The sequence below is a fragment of the Myxine glutinosa genome, chromosome 1 (assembly GCF_964187855.1).
Source record: "Myxine glutinosa chromosome 1, kmMyxGlut1.1, whole genome shotgun sequence".
In the NCBI taxonomy this organism is placed as follows: Eukaryota; Metazoa; Chordata; class Myxini; order Myxiniformes; family Myxinidae; genus Myxine; species Myxine glutinosa.
The window spans coordinates 212,344,564-212,365,650 of NC_136261.1; the positions used below are offsets into that span (position 1 = coordinate 212,344,564).

General features: G+C 45.5%; 1 protein-coding gene across 12 annotated transcripts in view; it reads left to right on the top strand.

Annotated features, from left to right (window-relative positions):
- The window catches only part of SMARCAL1 (SNF2 related chromatin remodeling annealing helicase 1), a 75,671-nt gene extending 54,657 nt beyond the window's left edge, over positions 1 to 21,014 (top strand). For 7 of the 12 annotated variants that reach the window (XM_078783170.1, XM_078783181.1, XM_078783176.1 and 4 more), the window contains exons 12-17: positions 8,624 to 8,685; positions 13,145 to 13,247; positions 18,249 to 18,431; positions 18,747 to 18,847; positions 20,469 to 20,562; positions 20,650 to 21,014. In XM_078783170.1, coding sequence (XP_078639296.1) covers positions 8,624 to 8,685; positions 13,145 to 13,247; positions 18,249 to 18,431; positions 18,747 to 18,847; positions 20,469 to 20,562; positions 20,650 to 20,835 — 729 coding nt within the window. In that variant the 3' untranslated portion in view covers positions 20,836 to 21,014. Of the gene's footprint in view, positions 1 to 8,623; positions 8,686 to 13,144; positions 13,248 to 18,248; positions 18,432 to 18,746; positions 18,848 to 20,468 lie in introns of all 12 variants that reach the window. The other 5 variants (XM_078783162.1, XM_078783145.1, XM_078783150.1 and 2 more) reach the window with 1 other exon arrangement.
- The last annotated feature ends 73 nt before the right edge of the window (positions 21,015 to 21,087 follow it).

Sequence of the window (21,087 nt, forward strand, 5' to 3'; positions counted from 1 at the left end):
TCCTGGGGTTTATTAATTAAGCTTGTATAGGTAAGCTAAAGATTTCACTGTGTGCCTGCTCCTTCCATTTTCTGTATATAACCAACTGCTCTCTTTGCTTTGGCTTGTGTAAATAATTAATAAAACCTGTTATTCCTCCGCACGTCTTCTTCTTCTTCCTCTTTACATTCGGTCGCTTTAGAGGTTTCCATATTGAATAGCTGTGGCGCGATACGGCCAACGTCTGGGTGAATCGGGTGAATCGGGGAAAACTGTTAGGTCGCGGTGCCTTCGCTCGGCAAACAACATCCTTAACCGCGGACCGTAACAATTGGTGTCAGGAGTGTCGGATTCGGACCTGGGACTAAATTTATTTAGCCCAAATTTTGGAACACCAATTGTACCATTGGCGTAACAATTGGTGTCAGGAGTGTCGGATTCGGACCTGAAGCGTTTAACGCGCTCAAAATTACAAAGTACCGAAATTGCTTTTGTTTTACAAAACCCGAATTTTGAAATCGCGCCATGGCTGGTCAAGGCGACGGGATGCCGGTGGGAGAGATAGACGGGGTAGAATCGACCCAGGACCTCGGGGAAATGTATATGGAGGAGGTGGTTGAGGGGGTTCCAGGCGCGCAAAATGGCGCTCTCGCGCACGAGGTTACGGGCGCGCAAAATGGCGCCTCGCACATGGCTACGGCGACCGCGCCCGCGACCGTAGCAGCGCCACCGGTGGATTCGGACCTTTTTATGTTACAAATGGGGGTCCTTATGGAGAGGCTAGAAGCCAAAAGGGGGCGAAATGGGGAACCGGATGGATGCTCAGGGTGAGCAATTGGGGGTAATGAGGGACGAAGCGAGGGGCACCGGTGAGGGATTAGACAAAAAATTTGAGGGGTTAGACAACGGGATAAAAGAGGTAAAGAAGGGGTTAATGGGGTTAGAAAATAGGATGGAAGACAAATTGCGGGAGATAGGGGAGCAATCCGCCCGAGAAATTAAACAAATGGGAGAGCAGATAGAGGAGGTGAAAATCGGAGTAGAAACCAAACTGGATGCCCAGAGGGATGAATTGGGACAGATGAGGGCGGCATCTACAAAAGAGAGGGAGGAGATGAGAGAGGAGATCTCGGGGGTACGCGAGGAGGTAAAGCGAGGTGAAAAGCGTATAGAGAAAGAGGTGAGGAATAATACGGCTAGGTTACAGGGGGCATAGAGGGTCTGACGAAGGGAGTAGAACAGCTGACAGTGGGACAAAAGGAACTAGTGGACCAAGTGGAAAAGAACACTGCAATAATCGGGGGATGAAAAGCGACACAAAAAGACATTAAAAATGAATTAATAGCGACACAGAAGGAATGTCAGATGGTACGTGAGGGACTGACAATGAGGTTGGACGAGGTGACAGAGGTAATGGAGACAAAGGACCGGCAGGTGAGGATGCACATAGAGACGGTCACGGTAGCCTTAGAGGACGAGATAGAGGAGACGCACCGGGAAATAAAAGAGGTGAAGCAAAAATTAGAGGAAGTGGAAGAAGAGGTGAGTGAAATTAAGAAGAGACGGACAGAAACTAAGAGAGAAATACAGGAGGAGGTGATGGAATATGTACAAGGTCGGTGCTCAAATCGTGATGATGTGCTCGCTAACCAAATAAAGAGTTTGCAGGTGGCGAAGGAGGTGCAGAGACGAGGTGCCAAGGTGAGTGGCGATATATTCGGAAATGCATATGATGTGAGGGGAGCTTCAGTCGGCTTGGGGGTTGATTTGGATCCGGGTGTTCATGAGAGGCCATTGGTGAAATGTGCGACAGGTACGGTGTGCGAAGGAGGAGGTGTGCGAGAATGTCCGACTCTGGGGTGTGTGAGGAAAAAGTGCGTGCCGAGGAGTGAGTGTGCTGTCGAGAGTGAGTCGGTTGTAGCGCGTGTGCGAGGGAGCACATGGAAGCGCGTAGTGAGGAGTGTTACAGAGGATGTAACGGAAGCATGCACGCCTGTGGTGAGTGTTACAGAGGATGTAACGGGAGAGTGTGCGCGAGAAAGGTGTGTAACGGACGGGTGCATGGGGAAAGAGTGCGCTGTCAAAAGTAAGGAAGAATGCACACCTGTGGTGAGTGTTACAGAGGGTGTAACGGGGGAGAGTGTGCAAGAGTGTGCGCGAGAAAGGTGTGTAACGGACAGGTGCGTGAGGAAAGAGTGCGTTGTCGAGAGTAAGGGTGAGTGCGCTGTCAAGAGTGGTGGTGAAAGTAGTGAGAGTGACACAGAGCGTGAGTTGGTTGTGACAGGTGAGAGAGGATGTACACCTGGAATGGAAGGATGCACACCTGGAATGGTAGAGCGTGTATGGGAATGCACGCTGGAATTAGTAGTGAGGCACGTGGTTGGGTATGCGAGTGAGAGCACACCTGTGATTGTCACAGAGGAGGTGACCGAGGAGGGGGCGCGAAGAGGTGTGTTGGTGAGGTGTGCGAACGACGAATGTGTGCCAAGGTGTTCGGTGGTCAGGTGTGTGACCAAGTCTGTGAGAAGAATGAGTGTACCTGGGTGTGTAAGAGAAGGTGCAATGACGAGGAGCATGGGAACAGCTGGATGTATGAGCAAGGAACGGGCTGCAGGGTGTAAGCATGCAGGTGAGGCATCGACGGTAACTGGGTTAGCGGTTAGAGCGACATTTAGCCGAATCGGGCCCTCGGTGCGCGTCGGGCAGCTTCGCGTGCCACGAGGACCAGCGGGGATCTGAACCACGGCGGGTTCGAAAGAACCGCCGTACGTGAGCCACGCTGGGCCGCGTTTTGAACGGCCGCGTCCGTGCTCCACTAGGCGGAGCGGGCAGCCCAATAGGAAGGGTCGTCATGGCGACCCCTTTTTGTTGAGGCGTTCCGGCAGGTCGAGATCGGGCCATTGGATGGCTCCGTGCCGAGGTGGTGCGTGGGATCTCGGCCCGGGTAAGCGTCCTTCCCTGCACTGAGTGCCGGACGCATCCAGCCGCCGGCACCAAACAACCCGCATTCATTGCTCGGCTTTACGAAGCCGGGCTGTGGAAGTGAATTGGCGCACCGAGAGGCATTAGTGAGTGGACTGTGATGATGGTGATAGTGATAGTGATTTGATATGAAATTTAGAAAAGTGAATAGAATTGGCAGTAATTGGAAATTTTTGATTGGTTGGAATTTGGTAAGCAAAATTGATAGTGGGACGTCCCCGATGTGGTGGGATGGCAACTCTGTCATCCCTCACAGGGGGGGCAAAGGAGCACTAGATTTATGGGGTTTGGCAGTGAAAACTAGCCCGGGAGGGTTAGGATATATCGTGTGTAGGGATCTAGAAAAGAACGACCTTAGGTGACGTTAAGATTAGGTAGTGACAATGATACCTGTAGTGGGGATGCAGGTAGATTAGTGTGGATGATAATGATGTGGTATGTGCTTAGTTTAAAGGGAAGACGGGGAGCACTAAGTTAGCAGGGCAACAGGTAGTTCAGATGATGCCGTGTGTTTGAGGATTGGAAGTGTATTGTGAAAAGTGTGTAAGGAACAGGTGTGATTGCACAGGTGTGCAACTGAACAGGTGGATGGAGCAGTGTATGAGTGAGAGTGATAGTGATAGTGATGAGTGTGGTATTGACCGAATGGTCCAGGAAGGAAGGAGGGTGCAGGTGGCACCAGGTATGATTGCACAGGTGTGCACCAACAGGTGTATGGAATAAATGGTAGTGTGGAATATATGGAGTATTGGAATGGATGGTAGTGGAGTGAGTATGATGGAAACTGTGGAGTGGATGGTGCGGAGGTGTGAATGGGGGAAGAGTGGACCCCCATCACGAATACCCGGGGCGGGTAGTGTAAGTGTTAGGTATAGGTAAATTGTGGTTGGATATTGGCATCTGTGGTGCGGGTGGAAGAATGATGTTTGGATGGGTGCATTAGTGTTGTGGAAATGGCTGGGCGTGTAGCCTGTTAGTGTGTGTAGTTGGTTTGGGCACTCCACCACTGTGAGGATGTCGGCCAGGTGAGGCCGCAGGTGGGCTCTGGGAGCCGGTAGTTGTGGATGGGGCCCGAGGATCCGGAGGACGGACCCGGGTAGCCCAGTGCCAGAGGGCACCAAGGGGTGACAGAGCCAGGAGGGGCCTTCCCCAATTAGATAGGTTAGGGTGAGGAGCTAGGTAAGCTCGGGTGGCAACTACAGTGGTGGAGGTGTGCAGGTGGGTAGACCTGCTGGGAGAGCTACACGTCTCAGCCCAGAAATTGTGCAAGGGCACCGGGAGATGAATCGGGGGAGTGAGACCCCAAATTGAGAAGCACCACAGTTTGGTCAATGGGAATTGGTTTTTAGAACCCATAGTGTAAGTTGGCCAATGGATTGGCAGGGAAAGACCCCGGGTAGTGTAAAGTGTGTTAATGTCATTTAGAAAGTAGTTAGGATGAAAATCTCCTTGCACCATCTGCATCCACTCACCTGAGATGACGTACCTCCACACCATGCCAGGTTGTTTTTATTATTTTTATGTGCAAATGTTTTGGAATGTGAGACGCATCATGACGTGGGTGTGACATTGTGCTTGATGTTCCATCTCTTCCTCCTTATGAGGATTGATGATGAATTGGGTGATGGCAAATTTTGGATAGAGGGATTGTGGAGACGAATTTGGTATCGAAGAAATATGGGGAAGATGTGACAGTAGTGACGAATTTGTAAATGTGTAGATTTTGTAAATATGGGGTGAGGGCAAGGGTAGTGTAGGTGACAGGGGGGGTGACGTACGGTAGGGACGAGCTTTCTCACTTTGCTCTCCGTACGCATTTCGCCCTGCATTGCCTTATTGATGTGTACCCTTGTGACCTTACCCCTTGCTCATCTGTTTCCCCCCCTTTTGTCTCCCACCTGAGGACTGTGCGCCACTGGGTGTTGAGGGGAGCGTGCGGAGGTCGTCTTGTGTGCCAGGACCCTCTCAACCAGCATGCATTGCATTGATGTACCACTTTATGGACCGCTGTTCTGCGGCCAAGTACCACTTGATGGACCCCAGGTTCTGGGGCAGGGCACCTCTGTTGGAGACTGGCCATAGTGGCCAGGGAATCTTGCTTGCGGACCTCGGTAAGGTGGCACCTATGCCAAACAGGTGGACCACCCTTAGTTGGCCCCTGTGGACCTAAATAAAAATGGACACGGTTTGTGCTTTTTATATGTCCAAGTAGGCCGCATGAAGCAAGAAGACATCGGGAAGAACATCGGCCCAGCAGAGAAGAAGAAGACCACCACCAGTTGTTTTTTTGTGTGTTTATTGCAAACAGTAATGACTGTGCACTGGTTGGTGCGTTTGGGTGCTTTGGTGTTATTGGTACTGGTGCATCGATGCAATACGTGCTGTCTCCTCCCTCCCAACAGGAATTTCCTTCTCTTTGTTTCCCTAAAAAGAAAAGAAAAAAAAACACAGGTCCTGGGTTGCGTTGTAAATAAGAAAGAACATCACTGTAAATAATGCTCCCCACCGTAAATGTATAGCTTGAAAACAATTCCGTAATTCGGTTATCCTGTGGGCGCAAATCTGTTAGGCAGGGTGCAATGCAGCAGGGGGACATATTTATTTGTGTTTTAAAATTGTCACACTCAGGGTCAGGTTAATTGTAGAGGGAATTACACCTACGTGTCACACTAAGTTAAAGTTTTGTAGGCCCGAACACGGGCCTGAAGAAAGGAGGGTGCAGTGTAACGAATTTGAGAAGTGTAACGGATTTGAGAAGTGTAACAATTTTAAGAAAGTGTAACGAATGTGAAAAGTATGGTTTTGTTGTGTGTAACTGACCCTCGTAATGTAAAGAATGGTCGCAGCTCGTCCTCTTAGTTAATTCCATAAACCTACACACAGGACACGATATATCCTTTTAAATAGTTAGTCCCTTATTCTCTGTGTAGGCTAAGGATGTGTTTCCCACTAGTTTGACTCTTCATTGCACCGAATTAAATAAGAGTAGGCCCTCTGACGCCCCATGGCAGCTTCCAAGTGCCAGGTTCGCCACTTTGCTGCAATTGCCTCTTTAGGCACTTTACTGCATTTTCATCTGCCGTCCACTTTGCTGCAGTTGACTCCATTACGCACGAGGTAACACCGAAGAAGAAAGGCGGGTCTCCACCTCGTCATAGAGGGGAGGAGTAAGTCGGCCCCGCTCATCCAACCCAGAACAAGGGGTTTGGCTTGAGAGGGCGGAGAGAGAACGTTTGGGGAAGGTTTGAAAAGGGTGAAGGGCGGGGCCTAGATAACCCGCCGCGGGACGCTCCCAAGAGATACGAGATGAGCTGAGATACGAGATGAGCTTTTACGGAGATGGGTCCAGGAGATGCGCTGGAGACGAGCAGGTGTGACCGAGCCGCCGTGAAACGTGCCGCGCTGCAGGAAAAGCGGATCGGGGCAACGCAAGGAGCGCACGAGGCAGCAGTACAGAGAGAGGAACTTCGCCCGCGCAGTTTGGGACCAAAGCTCGGCTTCTTGACGGCGGTGCCTTCTAGCCCGACCGTGCCCAGTACCCGCTGAACCTTCCTTGCCTCTAAAAGCCACCCATCTCCAAGCCATTCATTCCTGCCTGCATTTCCCCGTGTAAGTGTGATCATCCGTCTGTCTTTAACGTTGTCCTGGGGTTTATTAATTAAGCTTGTATAGGTAAGCTAAAGATTTCACTGTGTGCCTGCTCCTTCAATTTTCTGTATATAACCAACTGCTCTCTTTGCTTTGGCTTGTGTAAATAATTAATAAAACCTGTTATTCCTCCGCACATCTTCTTCTTCTTCCTCTTTACATTCGGTCGCTTTAGAGGTTTCCATATTGAATAGCTGTGGCGCGATACGGCCAACGTCTGGGTGAATCGGGGAAAACTGTTAGGTCGCGGTGCCTTCGCTCGGCAAACAACATCCTTAACCGCGGACCGTAACAATATTAGTGTTGTTTCTTTGTGCTGTCTGACGTCTGTGCCTCTGAGTGCAATAGGTGTGTTCAGCCTGGGCGTGCATGTTTTTTTAAATGTTTGTGATGTTATCTGAGAATGACATGGATGTGTTAAAAGTGATGCTGAGAATTTTTGTTTGGTGTTTATATGAAATAGGGATGTTGTTCAGTGTGATATGTAGTGCAGCGCTATGTTCTTTCGTGTAATTTGTTTGAGTGACTGTTGTTTTTGAGGGAGCTACTTTTAGTCTGTTGATGGTGAGCCAGGTTTGTAGGGTGCTGAGGAAGGGGTGAAGTTGTGCTGTGGTTGTGCTGATGTTGCTATGGGTAGAGATAATGGTCATGTCATCCGCATATGACGCTATTTCTATGTTCTCGGGTGGTTGTGGAATGGTGTGCATGAACAGATTAAAGAGTGTACGGGAGAAGACTAACCTTGAGGGAAAGTATTGTGTTATCTGGACGGAGTTATTGTTCTGGATTCTCCATGTGGTTGTGTAGAAAGTGATGGAGAACAAGTGTGTGTGTTTTTGTGTATGTTTGTGTGCTAGTGCTTGCGTTAGTCTGGATCTTTAAGTATGAATAACAAATTTAGTTGTGTGCCAATGGTACCAGGCTGTGTCTTTGGCATTGAAGTCCCCAACAATGATGGTGTTTGGGAGGGAGCAGAGGTTCTGTTGTTGTGGAGTATTTGGGTGGTACAGTGCGGGATGTCTGGTGGTATGAAAATATTTATGATGTTCGTGTGTTCTTTGTTATCAGTTTTAATTTTGAAAGATTGAATTTCGAGTGTGTTGTCTGGTGGTATAAATGCTTTTGTCTCTTGAGTGATATCTGTGTATCCAATTAACTTGTGTATGCATGTGATGAGGTCTCCATATCTGGTGTCCGGTCTGTCTGTGCATATCAATGTATAGTTGGAAATGGTTGTTTTGTTTTTCTCGTGTAATTTGGTTTCTCGTATGATGGCGATGTGAATGTTGTTATTGAGAGTGAAGTGTTTGCATGGACTTGCTGATGATGCCATCTGTGTTGTATTGGAGGATATTAAGGTTATGTGTGCATTTTTGCGGTTGAGGTAGTTGATTGTGTGCAGGTGGTGGTGTATGGGGTGGAAGTGTTAAGGGTGGTGGTATGGCATTTGGGTCTTGTGTGGGTGAATCGTCGTTTGGATCTGAGGTTGGATGCAGTCAAAGGCTGCTACCGCAGACCCATGTATGTGTGCCATCTGATAGTGTACTAACTCTAACACCTCGTGCAGCGGATGGAACCTCATCTGGCTCTGGAGCCAGTGATGTGTGTTTTACATGTTGGGCAAATGTATATTGTGGTGGGCCCTGGGATAGTTTATATGTCTGGCTAGAAGGAGGATAAAAGGGAGGACTGCTGGAAGGAGGTCCACATCCCAAATCGTTAAAATAAACTTTGTTGCGGATATGCGATTTGTGTGTGAGTGTGACGTGTGGCGATTTGGGTGTTTGTGTGGGAGTAATTTGTGTTGAAGTTGAGAGGGAGTGTGCCAGTCCATCAGGACTGATCAGCGCTCTGACCATGGCCTTGCTGCCCTGCCCTGAAGAATCTGCCCTGACGAATCCCCGATTAGTTGTTCTGATTGATAGTTGAAGAGATATCTGATTGTTTTTGTTGTTTGCCATTTTTCCAGCTGTTCCATTTTGTCCATTTTCTCCTTATTGCCCACAATGCACAGGAAAAGGAAGCATTGCTGCTGTTCTTTAGCAAAACTGCTGAGGCCAAGGTGTCTGCTGTCAAGTAAGCATGGCATGGGCTGGGCCTATTTTCTGTATTTGAAGACAATTTCTCTTTATAACTGCAGGTTGTGCCACAGTGGATCAATTCACTGTTACCATCGAAAGGTGTCTATTTTATTCCATTGTTAAAACCTAACAAGACAATTTGGTGAACCAGATCGTACACCTTAATGATTGCATTACAAAAAAAACACATTAATTTGTTTAAAAGTAAGTTTAAAAGTAAGTTTTAAAAACACAGACAAACTTTGTTGAATTATGCAAACTCACCAGGATGGTATTGCATTTGAGTTTGTCTGGCTGTCCGCATAATGTGTTAATGTAGCCCACAAATGCCATCTGGTGGTAACCACTATCCCACCTCTATAATGTATAAAACCACCGTTTAGAGGCCATTTTTCCCCGCAAAGCGGGGAAACCTCTATAATGTATGTACAATTATAATATGAGTACCTCCATAATGTATGTACAATTATAATATGAGTACCTTATCTGGTGTTGGGCTAGCGGCTAGGGTGCCAGCTTAGGATCCTAGGATCCTGGGTTCGAATCCCAGTTGATCGCTGAATTAACGCCAGGGGGGTTGACTCAGCCTGTCATCCTTCCGAGGTCGGCTAATTGAGTACCAGTTCACTGGTAATTCCCTGCTTGTCGTAAAAGGCGACAAAAAGGGTTGGCGGCAGGAAGGGCATCCGGCCGTAAAACATTGCTTCAAAAAGGGGACCGAAAAACAACAACAACCACGGTCCCCGAAAAAGGCCAACCCCCGCTTGCGGGGAAAAAATGGCCTCTAAAGGTGTTTTTTTTTTTTGTTTTTTTTTACCTCTATAATGTACAGTGACTTCAGAAAGTATTTCCACCCCTTGATTTTTTTCACATTTTGTTGTGTTCAGCCTAATTTTAAAATTGATTAAATTGAGATTTTGTTTTTGTCACTCATCTACACATATTACCCCATAATGACAACGTGGACTTGTTTATAGAACATTTCTTACATATTAATTTAAAATGAAAAGCTGAAATGTCTTGAATCAATAAGTATTCAACCCCTTTGCTATCAGCACCAAATTGAGCTCAGGTACATTCAATTTCCTTTGATCATCTTTAAGATGTCTCTGCAACTTGATTGGAGGCCACCTGTGGCCAATTCAATTAATCGGACATACACTACCGGTCAAAAGTTTTAGAACACCTCAATTTTTCCAGTTTTTATTGAAATTTACGCAGTTTAATGTCTCAATGTACTCTGAAATTAAGCATAGAACAAATAAACAATTGGAGATAAAAAAAGAAATCATAGAATCATTTTGTTTAACAAAATTTAATTTAAATTTTTGACTCAGCAAAGTAGCACCTTTTGCAGATATAACCGCCGAACACACTCGTGGCATTCTTTCTACAATGGAAATCAAATATTGTTCGGGAAGTTCTTCCCAACACTGTTGCAGAAGTTCCCACAAATGTGTTGCACTTGTCGGTTGCTTTGCTTTCACTCTCCTGTCCAGTTCATCCCAACCCAGCTCGATGGGGTTTAAGTCTGGAGACTGTGCTGGCCATTCCATGATTTGAAGCCTACCGTCTTGTACTTTCCTCGAAGGTAGTTTTGACACAGCCTGGAGGTGTGTTTCGGGTCATTATCTTGCTGTAGGATGAACCCCTGACCAACTAGGCGTATACCAGTGGGTATTGCATGGCGCTGCAAAATGCTGTGGTAGCCCTTTTGGTTCAGGGTGCCAGTCACTCTGTGCAAGTCACTGACTCTGGATCCAGCATAAGAGCCCCAGACCATCACGCTTCCTCCATGTTTGACGGTTGGTGTCACACACTGAGGAACCATCCTTTCGCCTACTCGACGGCATACAACAACCCTGCGTGATGAACTGAAGATTTCAAATTTTGATTCATCGGTCCATAACACCTTCTTCCAGTCTTCAGTAGTCCACTGGCGGTGCTTCATGGCCCAGGCAAGCCTCTTTTTCTTATTCTGCCATCTTAGCAATGGCTTTCTTACTGCCACTCGACCTGTCAAACCTGCAGCCCGAAGTCTTCTCTTCACAGTTGAAACAGAGACTTGCTTACTTCGACCAGTGTTAAGCTGTGCTTGAAGCTGTTGTCCTGTGAGCCACCTATCACGCAAGCTGTTGACTCTCAGAAACTTGTCTTCTGATTCTGTTGTGGCTTTGGGTCTGCCAGACCTCTTCCTGTCAGAGTTTCCTCCAGTTTCCAAGTGCCTTTTGATGGTGTAGGAAACTGTACTCACTGGCACCTTGGCTTTCTTTGCAATTTCTCTAAAGGAAAGACGTACACTTTTAAGGGTTATAATGGTCTGTCTGTCTTCCTTTGTTAATTGCCTTTTTCTCGCCATTATGATAGCAATATACAGTGCATTCAGAAAGTATTCAGACCCCTTCACTTTTATCACATTTTGTTATGTTGCAGCCTTATGCTGAAATCGTTCAAATTCATTTTTTCCCTCATCAATCTACACTCAATACCCCATAATGACAAAAACAAAACAGGATTTTAGAAAGTTTTGCAAATTTATTAAAAATAAAAAACTGAAATATCACATTTACATAAGTATTCAGACCCTTTGCTATGACGCTTGAAATTTAGCTCAGGTGCCTCCCATTTCTCTTGATCATCTTTGAGATGTTTCTACACCTTGATTGGAGTCCACCTGTGGTAAATTCAATTGATTGGACATGATTTGGAAAGGCACCCACCTGTCTATATAAGGTCTCATAGCTGACGATGCATATCAGAGCAAAAACCAAGCCATGAGGTCGAAGGAACTGCCTGCAGAGCTCAGAGACAGGATTGTGTCGAGGCACAGATCTGGGGAAGCCTACAAAAAAAATTCTGCCGCATTGAAGGTTCTCAAGAGCACAGCGGCCTCCATAATTCTTAAATGGAAGAAGTTTGGAACAACCAGGACTCTTCCTAGAGCTGGCCGCCCGGCCAAACTGAGCAATCGGGGGAGAACGGCCGAGGTAATAGAGGTGACCAAGAACCTGATGGTCACTGGCTGAGCTCCAGAGATCCTGTGTGGAGATGGGAGAAACTTCCAGAAGGACAACCATCACTGCAACACTCCACCGATCTGGGCTTTATGGCAGAGTAGCCAGACGGAAGCCTCTCCTCAGTGAAAGACACATGAAAGCCCGCTTGGAGTTTGCAAAAAAAGCACCTGAAGGACTCACAGACTGAGAAACAAGATTCTGTGTCTGTGGAAACAAGAAACAAGAATCTGTGGAAAGACTTGAAGATTGCTGTTCACCAATGCTCCCCATCCAACTTGACAGAGCTTGAGCAAATCTGCAAGGAAGAATTGGAGAAACTCACAAAATCCAGATGTACAAAGCTAATACAGACATACCCAAGAAGACTCGAAGCTGTAATCGCTGCGAAGGTGCTTCTACCAAGTTTTGACTTGTGGTTGAATACTTATGTAAATTAGAACAGCGCTCGGTAGAACGCATACCTCCGCCAGGCTGAACAGTTTACATTTTCTCTCCCATTGATGGGCCGGATCTATCAATGATGTAGCGGCTAGAGCCTGGTGTTGGTGTCGCGGCTAGGGTGCCAGCTTAGGATCCTAGGATCCTGGGTTCGAATCCCAGTCGATCGCTGAATTAACGCCAGGGGGGTTGACTCAGCCTGTCATCCTTCCGAGGTCGGCTAATTGAGTACCAGTTCACTGGTAATTCCCTGTTTGTCGTAAAAGGCGACAACAAGAGTTGGCGGCAGGAAGGGCATCCGGCCGTAAAACATTGCTTCAAAAAGGGGACCAACAAAAAAACAACAACAACCACGGTGCCCGAAAAAGGCCAACTCCCGCATTGCGGGGAAAATGGCCTCTAAAGGTTGTTTTTTTTTTTTTTTTTTTTTTTTTTTTGATAGGCCGGATCTGGATCCTGACCTGAACCAAAATGCATTAATTTCGTCTTTGTCACACACCCAACCTATCCACCAAATTTCGTTCATATCTGTCCACAAGTTTTTGAGATATCCTGTTTACAGAGAAACAAACAGACAGGGGTGAAAACATAACCTCTGCTCACCTTCTGTGGCAGAGGTAATTAGATATTTATGTATTTCATTGTCAATAAATTTGTAAAAAATTCTAAAAACATTTCTTGACTTTGTCATTATGGGGTATTATGTGTAGATCAGTAACAAAAAATCTCAATATAAGCCATTTTAAATTCAGGCTGTAACACAACAAAATGTGAAAAGTCAAGGGGTGTGAATACTTTCTGAAGGCACTGTGTATATATAATATCATAAGGCGTGTACTGCATGTGAATATTCTGCATAATATTCTCATAATATTCTGCATGTGAATTAAAAAGAATTGTCTTCAAAGTGGTCGTGGGTATTTATAGTTGGACAGTAGTTGGTTTTTTTGTAAAATAATGATGTGATCAGCTGACGTGTCCTCTTGTCTCTCTGTGCAGCGAGTACATAAATGATCTGCTGGAAAGCACGGAATCGAAGTTTTTAGTGTTTGGACATCACAAGGTGATGCTCGATCAAGTGAGCCGTGGACTTGAGAAAAAGGTGTGACCATCTGTTATCCGACCCAACTTTCCTTTGGCAATGAAGGGTTGTCAGTAACATGCAGTGTCTGTGAGATGACATTTAGATTATGAGGGGAAAACATAACTTTTAAATGAGACTATTAAGCAAGAGAAAAGAACAGGGTAATATGGAGATAAAATAAGATTAAATGGTTGTTTTATTCAAATGAGATTTAATTTGATTTAAAACATAGAAAGATCAGATTTATTATATTCTGGGAGGTAGAGTTGCGGATCTTGGGAGGATAAACCAGGTTGGTGCAATCACAGAATGTTTTCAAATGCTCTTCCTCTTCTTTTTCACACGGCTTATTTCCCAAAACCTGCTTTCTTTTATTTTCCAAAACTACAAAATGCTTAGTTCATCCACCCTCCTCCCTGGTGTTGGGCTAGCGGCTAGGGTGCCGGCTTAGGATCCTAGGATCCTAGGATCCTGGGTTCGAATCTCGGTCGATCGCCGAATTAATGCCAGGGGGGTTGACTCAGCCTGTCATCCTTCCGAGGTCGGCTAATTGAGTACCAGTTCACTGGTAATTCCCTGTTTGTCGTTGAAGGCGGCAAAAAGGGTTGGCGTCAGGAAGGGCATCCGGCCGTAAAACATTGCTTCAAAAAGGGGACCAAAAAACAACAACTACCACGGTCCCCGAAAAGGCCAACCCCCGCTTTGCGGGGAAAAATGGCCTCTAAACGGTGGTATCCACCCTCCTCACACCTACAGCTCCACACCTACGAAAATGATTTTTCCACCCCTCCCATGAAGTCTCTCCATATGTCCAGTTTCAGGATCCTGATAAGTTTATTTTGGAGAGGTTGTGCACACACGACGACTCCCCTTCACATCCACGAATGGTTTCAAACCCCTCCATGTCTGCATTCTCCCTGTCCCGTCCCCATCTGCCTTCCCCTCATCCCATCCCCTCTCAGCTTCCCCCTGGTCCCTTTACCTTTCATTTACTTTCACCCTTCTCCTCCAGGCTTAGCACACACCTCCCCCTCCCATATCAACTTTTAACCACTCATCCCAACCCTCTCTTCTTCATATGTGGTTATTTCAATTGTCACCATGTCAATTGGCTGTGTGTTGGTACCTCTCTCACCAGCCATGGCACTTCAGCAAAGGACCTCTGTGACTCCATGGGACTGACTCAATCTGTGACATTTTCGACCCGGATTTCTCTCGATGGCAAATCCTCCCTTCTAGATTTGGTTATGACCAACTTTCTCACAAATGTCTCTTGCTCTTTCTCTGCTCTGATTGATTCTGATCAAATGCTTGTGAAAGTCAACATCTCTCTGGCTATTTTCAGAGAGCTTCCTCAGCGCTGGTGAGTCTGGCTGTTCACCAAGGCAGATTGGCAGGGACCGGCAAGCAGCCATTGCACTTCATGACTGGTCTCCCATATGATATCTACTACCCATAATATTAACTCAGCCTGGGAATTCTTCCACAGAAACCTTCTCTCCTTTGTGCACAAATTAATCCCATCTCATCTTCAGTTAGTACTCGTTTACCCATACTCCCGCCCATGGTGCACTGAATCGTGTGGTGAGGCAGTTGCCTTGAAATAACTTCCCTTCTCCTCATGGAACTTCCCTGCTCCTCATGGAACTTCCGTTCTCCTCATGGAACTTCCGTTCTCCTCAAATGGCACAACAGCCGACTCTGCCATTGAGAAGGCCTGTGGGAGGAAGGTGTAACACGTCAATTAATGCCTCAATTCTGTTCGTTTCCAAATATTGTCCCCAACGCCATCTGTTATCCGACCTCCAAAGCCAGTCACCGACTGGGCATCCTCCATCATACAAGGTTCTTCCTTGGCACACTTGAACTCGTATCCTCAAGACCTTTGGAATCTCCTGTGATGAAGCCGAGTCTATTGGTCCGTCACATTACCATCACAGTCAGGTCGGTGGTCTGTCTTATATCTGCTACCTCCTCTCTGGTCTTGCACCCTTCATTCTCTCCATAAACCCCCACCCCCACCCCAGATTTCTGCAGGATGCACAAGGTGAATAATCCCATTCTGGTGAAACTCCCAAGATACAGAATCACTCTTTTCTCTCACTTGTGGAATAAACGTTCTAAATCTCGTTCTTCCCTCCAGGTTTTCAAAACAGCTGTTCACCACCATGTCGGATCATCCCCAATCCAACACCATGATCTTTTCTACCCCCGTTAACTTTCCCCAAGCCCACCTCTTTATAAAACTTCTTTGTTTTCCTTTCTGAGATGTTGCTTCTGTATCCATCTTGTGCAGCCTGTGTCCTACCATAGTCCTCATTTTTCCTCACAACCCTTATCTTCGAAGTCTCTCTGTTTTGTCCCTCAATCCCAATGTTGTGTTTTCAGTCTCGTACAAAGCCATTGCAGAGAAATTAAGTAATATGCTATTAAGGGCTAGTTATTTATATAAGTGCTATAATGGTGAAATGGCTACTGTAGGTCAAACTTTATATAAAATTAATTATATAATTCCTTTTTTTTTGTTAAAAACAACAACAACAAAAAAGCAAATCCATTGAGCAATTGTTGAGAAATTAAATAAAACATTTTATTTTGGATAGTTTGTGAAGCATTCTTATGGCACGACGGGAACTTGTGGCCAAACTATATAAAAGGGCCTTCTGTAGTAATTTAAGGTGTACGTACCAGCCCTGGTGTTGGGCTAGCGGCTAGGGTGCCAGCTTAGGATCCAAGGATCCTGGGTTCGAATCCCGGTCGATCGCTGAATTAACGCCAGGGGGGTTGACTCAGCCTGTCATCCTTCCGAGGTCGGCAAATTGAGTACCAGTTCACTGGTAATTCCCTGCTTGTCGTAAAAAGGCTACAAAAAGGGTTGGCGTCAAGAAGGGCATCCGGCCGTAAAACATTGCTTCAAAAAGGGGACCAAAAAACAACAACAACCACGGTCCCCGAAAAGGCCAACCCCCGCTTTGCGGGGAAAAATGGCCTCTAAACGGTGGTAGAAGGCACCTGCCTCTGGGTGGGGTTTAGTATCGAGCACGTCTCTGGGTAGAGGCTCAAACAGTGTGCCCAACAGTACTGTACTGTAATAAGTGTACGTCTCCTAGATCACCATTGTGTATCACTCATTGCACATTGTTTCAAGACACATTTTGTGGCATTTGTTATATTGCTGTTTGGCATTTCTGTATTTCTGTGACCTCTACAATCACGATTTCCAAATGGAATAAGACGGTTAAGTCTGGTCTCTTGGGAGGAAGTTAGAAGCTGTTATTCTTAAAGCTGGTACGTCTCTTTGTGCCGTTGCTCAATGATGAGAAGCAGCAGCAGCTTCAATTGTTTGTGAATGGAGAAAATTGAAATCGAAATAGTATGAAGTGATGGGAGGTGCACAGGTGCCAACATGTTTGAACTGATGGAGGACGTCTTACTCATTTGTTTTCATCTGATGAGGAAAGGGAACATCCTCGTCTCTGGGCCGATGTTGCCAGATAAAATGTGTGCCACTTGCAGCAGCCTCGCAGTTTCCTCCTCTTCGATTACATGAAGAAGAAATACTGTAGTATTGATGAAGTCTTTTTTAAAGGAGTGTGCGCAGCTGTGTGCTGATTATTCCCATTGCGTGCAATGCAGATGAGACTGGCCTTGAAATCTGTGTGGATAAAGGTCGAACAAAAACGCTTTAAGCGGCACGTGACGGCTGGGGACGTGAGGAGTATATTTCGATCCACTGCGATGAGCTCAGTTTGCAAGATCTCATGGACCTTTCAGCTGAGAAGAAAAAAACAAACCACCATCAAAGCATTCTTTAACGCTGCTGAGGTTGATCTTCTTAACGTATGGAGAACTTTGGGACGCTCTCGCTGGAACAAGCTTGACCCTGAAAGGTCTTGACCAGTACCTCTTCATTTGGGATCCTGAGCTTGATTGAAAGTTGATACTGCAAAAAAGTGGAAAAACAGGACCTGAAAACTTGGTGTGATGTCATTGTCAAGTGTCCTTCCTTTTCTTTTAGATTGCCTCAAGTGCTCCGAGTGGCACATCTTCCTATCCCATTCCAGCTCCATCCATGGCTATCTTGTATTTTGACAAACCCAAAGATCTTGTTGGTGATGGTGCTATCAGGAACTCACTTCACCATGGCCACCCACAATCCTTTCACCCCTGATCCCTCTGGAATATTTTTGGATCCGTTTCTCTACGCACTATTATTCTCTCTCCCCAGCTGTCTTTTCCTAATTTGTGGTTACTTCAACTGTTACCATTACATTTGGTGTTTTATATACATGATCAACACTCATGGAAGAGTGGGAGAGGATAAAAGGCAACATACTGATCGTGGGGCCACATATGGGCAAAACAAGTACAGTAAGAAAAAGAATACACAGGAGAGGATTAGGGGGGAAATCCAGTAACCTGCAAGAAGGTTGTATTAGGTAGGGTTAATGGGGGTATAAAATACAACAGGTAAGGGATGGGGGATAACACGAGATGGTGGGGTGTATTGCCTGGTTGAATTGAAACCTTAGAGGAAAGAATGCGACTTAACCATTTATGGAAGCCCACTGAAATAAACAGCAGAAAAGAGGAATAGGAGAGTTGAGGTGAGAGAAAAGAGGTACAGGAGAGTTTAGGTGAGAGAAAAGAGGAACAGGAGAATTGAGGTTAGAGAAAAGAGGAACAGGAGAGAGATAGATAGATAGATATGCATCGTGCGATGCTATGCTCGGGTGAAGCCCACAGGGAGAGAGAAATACTCCATTGAGCTATGGCTAAGGCCTTGAGGCTGGAATTGTTTAACATATTGCATTATCAGTACAGTTTGTAGTTAGGTGAAATAAAATGATACATTATTCAAAAACATGTTTCTTTTCCGATGATTAGAGATCCAAGAAAAACAAGATGGTGGAATGTGAACTGGATTCACTTGGTAGTGGACCAGAGACAAATTTTATGCAGGTGATGAAGACCTATAATATTTTCCTCTCCATATTCTCTTCTCGTAACCCCATACAGAATGTGAGTTACATTCGAATCGATGGCTCGACAGGATCTGCGGAGCGGCAAGCCCTGTGTGACCGTTTCCAACGTGAAGAAAAACCACGCGTCGCAGTATTGTCCATCACGGCTGCAAACATGGGCCTCACACTCTCTGCCGCTGATCTCGTTGTTTTTGCTGAGCTCTTCTGGAACCCCGGGGTAAGACTTAAAACGGTGTAGCAATCCGGTAGATGATAACTTCTGTGCCCAATGCTGGTTTTAGAGGAGCTTTTTACAGTATGTGCTTTAGGAATGGTGCTTTGCAGTGATCTACAGAAAATATAATATTCACGCCTTGTTTATAGGTTTGAAGAATTATGTAACGAAGAATTGAAAATGGATAGCTTAATCATTCATGTTCATTTTGAAGTGATGCATCCTGCAATGTTTCCTCCTTGTTTTTGTTTGGATGCACCTTCTCAACCCCCTAATCTGTAACTGTTCCAATGCTCCCCCTTTCTCCTCTCATCCAAGATATTGATCCAGGCAGAGGATAGAGTCCACCGCATTGGCCAGAAAAACTCTGTGAACATCCATTACCTGGTGGCTCAGGGAACTTCTGATGATTATCTTTGGTAAGTTCTGTATTTAGGTAGTTGCAATACGAGTAAGATGTGTTGGTGATTGTGGTTATGACAGGTTTTTGAAGCTTTTATTTAGTAGTTTTTAAGAAAAAAGTTCATCTAGAACCAGTCTTATGTTTATAATCATGCTTTGCTTGTTTGTCTGTACGTGTGTATATGTGTAATGCTCCTTTCCACCCATTGGTTGGACAGCTTGCCTGACTCCACCCACAAACGTAACCTGAAAAATCATATGGCCGCCATTTTGGTGATATGCCAAGCCAAAGACTTCTTCGGAGCTGTTAAAATTCACAATCGCTATGCCCTCCCTATAAGTTTTTGCTTCAGTGCAAAACAACCAAAGTTACTGTTAAAGGGATCATCAAATATCGAAAAGTTGGAGCTGATAGGTGTCACAGGCTTCGTGAAGGCCACAGTAAGTACAGGCCTCAGCCCAATAAATTATTTCAGAATAAAATCAGCTGTTCCTGTAGGTTTCCTCTGCTGGGTAGTGCATTTCACATCAAAGACTCAACTAGCACCAAGGAGCTTTCAAAAGACTTCCGGGATAAAGTTGTGGAAAGGCACAGATCAGGGTATGGGTATGAAATATATTTCAAAGGCCTTGAATATCTCTTGGAGCACAGTCAAGACAATCATTAAGAAGTGGAAAGTGTATGGTACCACCGAGACTCTGCCGAGATCAGGCCATCCTTCCAAACTGGATGACCAAGCAAGGAGGAGACTGATCAGAGAGGCTATCAAGAGGCCAATGGCAACTTTGAAAGAGCGACAGGCCTTTATGGCAAAGACTGCTCACTGTGTGCATGTGACAACAATATCCCAAGCACTCCACAATTCTGGCCTGTATGGTCATGTGGCAAGAAGGAAGCCATTACTAAAAAAATCCTACCTTGAGTCACATTTGAGGAATGCAAAAAACCACTATGGAGATTCTGAAGCCATGTGGCTAGAAAAAAAAGCAAATTCTTATTTTTGGTGGTCAAACCTTGACCCACTTTGACCCTCCCATAGGCCCCTTTAAACTTCGATTTTCTTAGTGCAGTGACCAAACTTTGGTCCATCACGGGTGATGAAGGTTGTGGTCAAGTTTCATCGAAATCGTTTGTGTAGTTTCAGAGAAGAAAGCAAATATCTATTTTGGGGGGTCAAACCTGGATCCACTTTGACCCCCAGTAGACCCCCTTAGACCCCGATTTTTATTTATTTTTGAATGCCGTGAACAAACTTTCGTCACAACAACAAATATCATTTGTGCCAAATTTGGTGGCAATCCCATCTGCGGTTTCGGAGAAGAAATTTCAAGTGTTTACGGACGGACGGACGACGTGCAATCGCATAAGCTCCTCTGAACTTCGTTCCTGGTGAGCTAAAAATGGACTTCCTCAAGCTCGACTCACACAGTAATTGATGCATAATTAGGCTTCAAGGTGCAATGACGTCACACCAGTCCAATTGTGGGTTTAGTATGATTGATTCTCGGCTATTGTATAAAGATGTACAGGTAGGTGGGGTTGAAATTGCAAATGCACCTTTTTAGGTTAATAGGTCTTCAAAGAGCAAAAAATAAGGATTTTGTTTCTGCTTAATTGTTTTATCCAAACACCAACAGGCCAATGATACAAGAAAAGCTAAGAGTTCTGGGAGAAGCAGGCCTGAGTGGACATAGTTTTGGAAATGCGACTTCGACTTCTTTCCATCATAAGGTGAGTGTAAGGACAGTAGTACCATCTCTTCCCGTCATTTCCTGGCTAATACCTCTGCTGCGGTTCATTTTTGTCAATTTATCCAAGGACCCGAAGCAACAGACCATCATGGAATTGCTTCAGCGCTCATTGTCAGAAGATGACATTGACGATGAAATGCTGCTCGCTGCCGAGATTGCAGCTGAGACTTCAACAGACATCACCAAACGGCATCCGTTTCCCAGGAGTCCAAATAAGAAGCGAAAGATTGATGATTGGCTTATGAAGAAATGACGGAACAGTCTGTTGGAAGTTTCGTCCAAAAGTTGAATTGTGCAATGTTTTGACGTATGCAGGATTTTAAATGCAAAAATGATTTTGTGCAAAATGTAATCATAAATCAGACTTGCTGTCACGTTTTTGTTTTTTTTGTGTGTGTGAAGATGTCCTGATAAATAAAGCATTTGTTTGTAGTTTGTGCAGTTTTCCAAGGACGTGACATTCCACAGCCAATCACAACGAACAAAGGCAACACGTGACCCACAA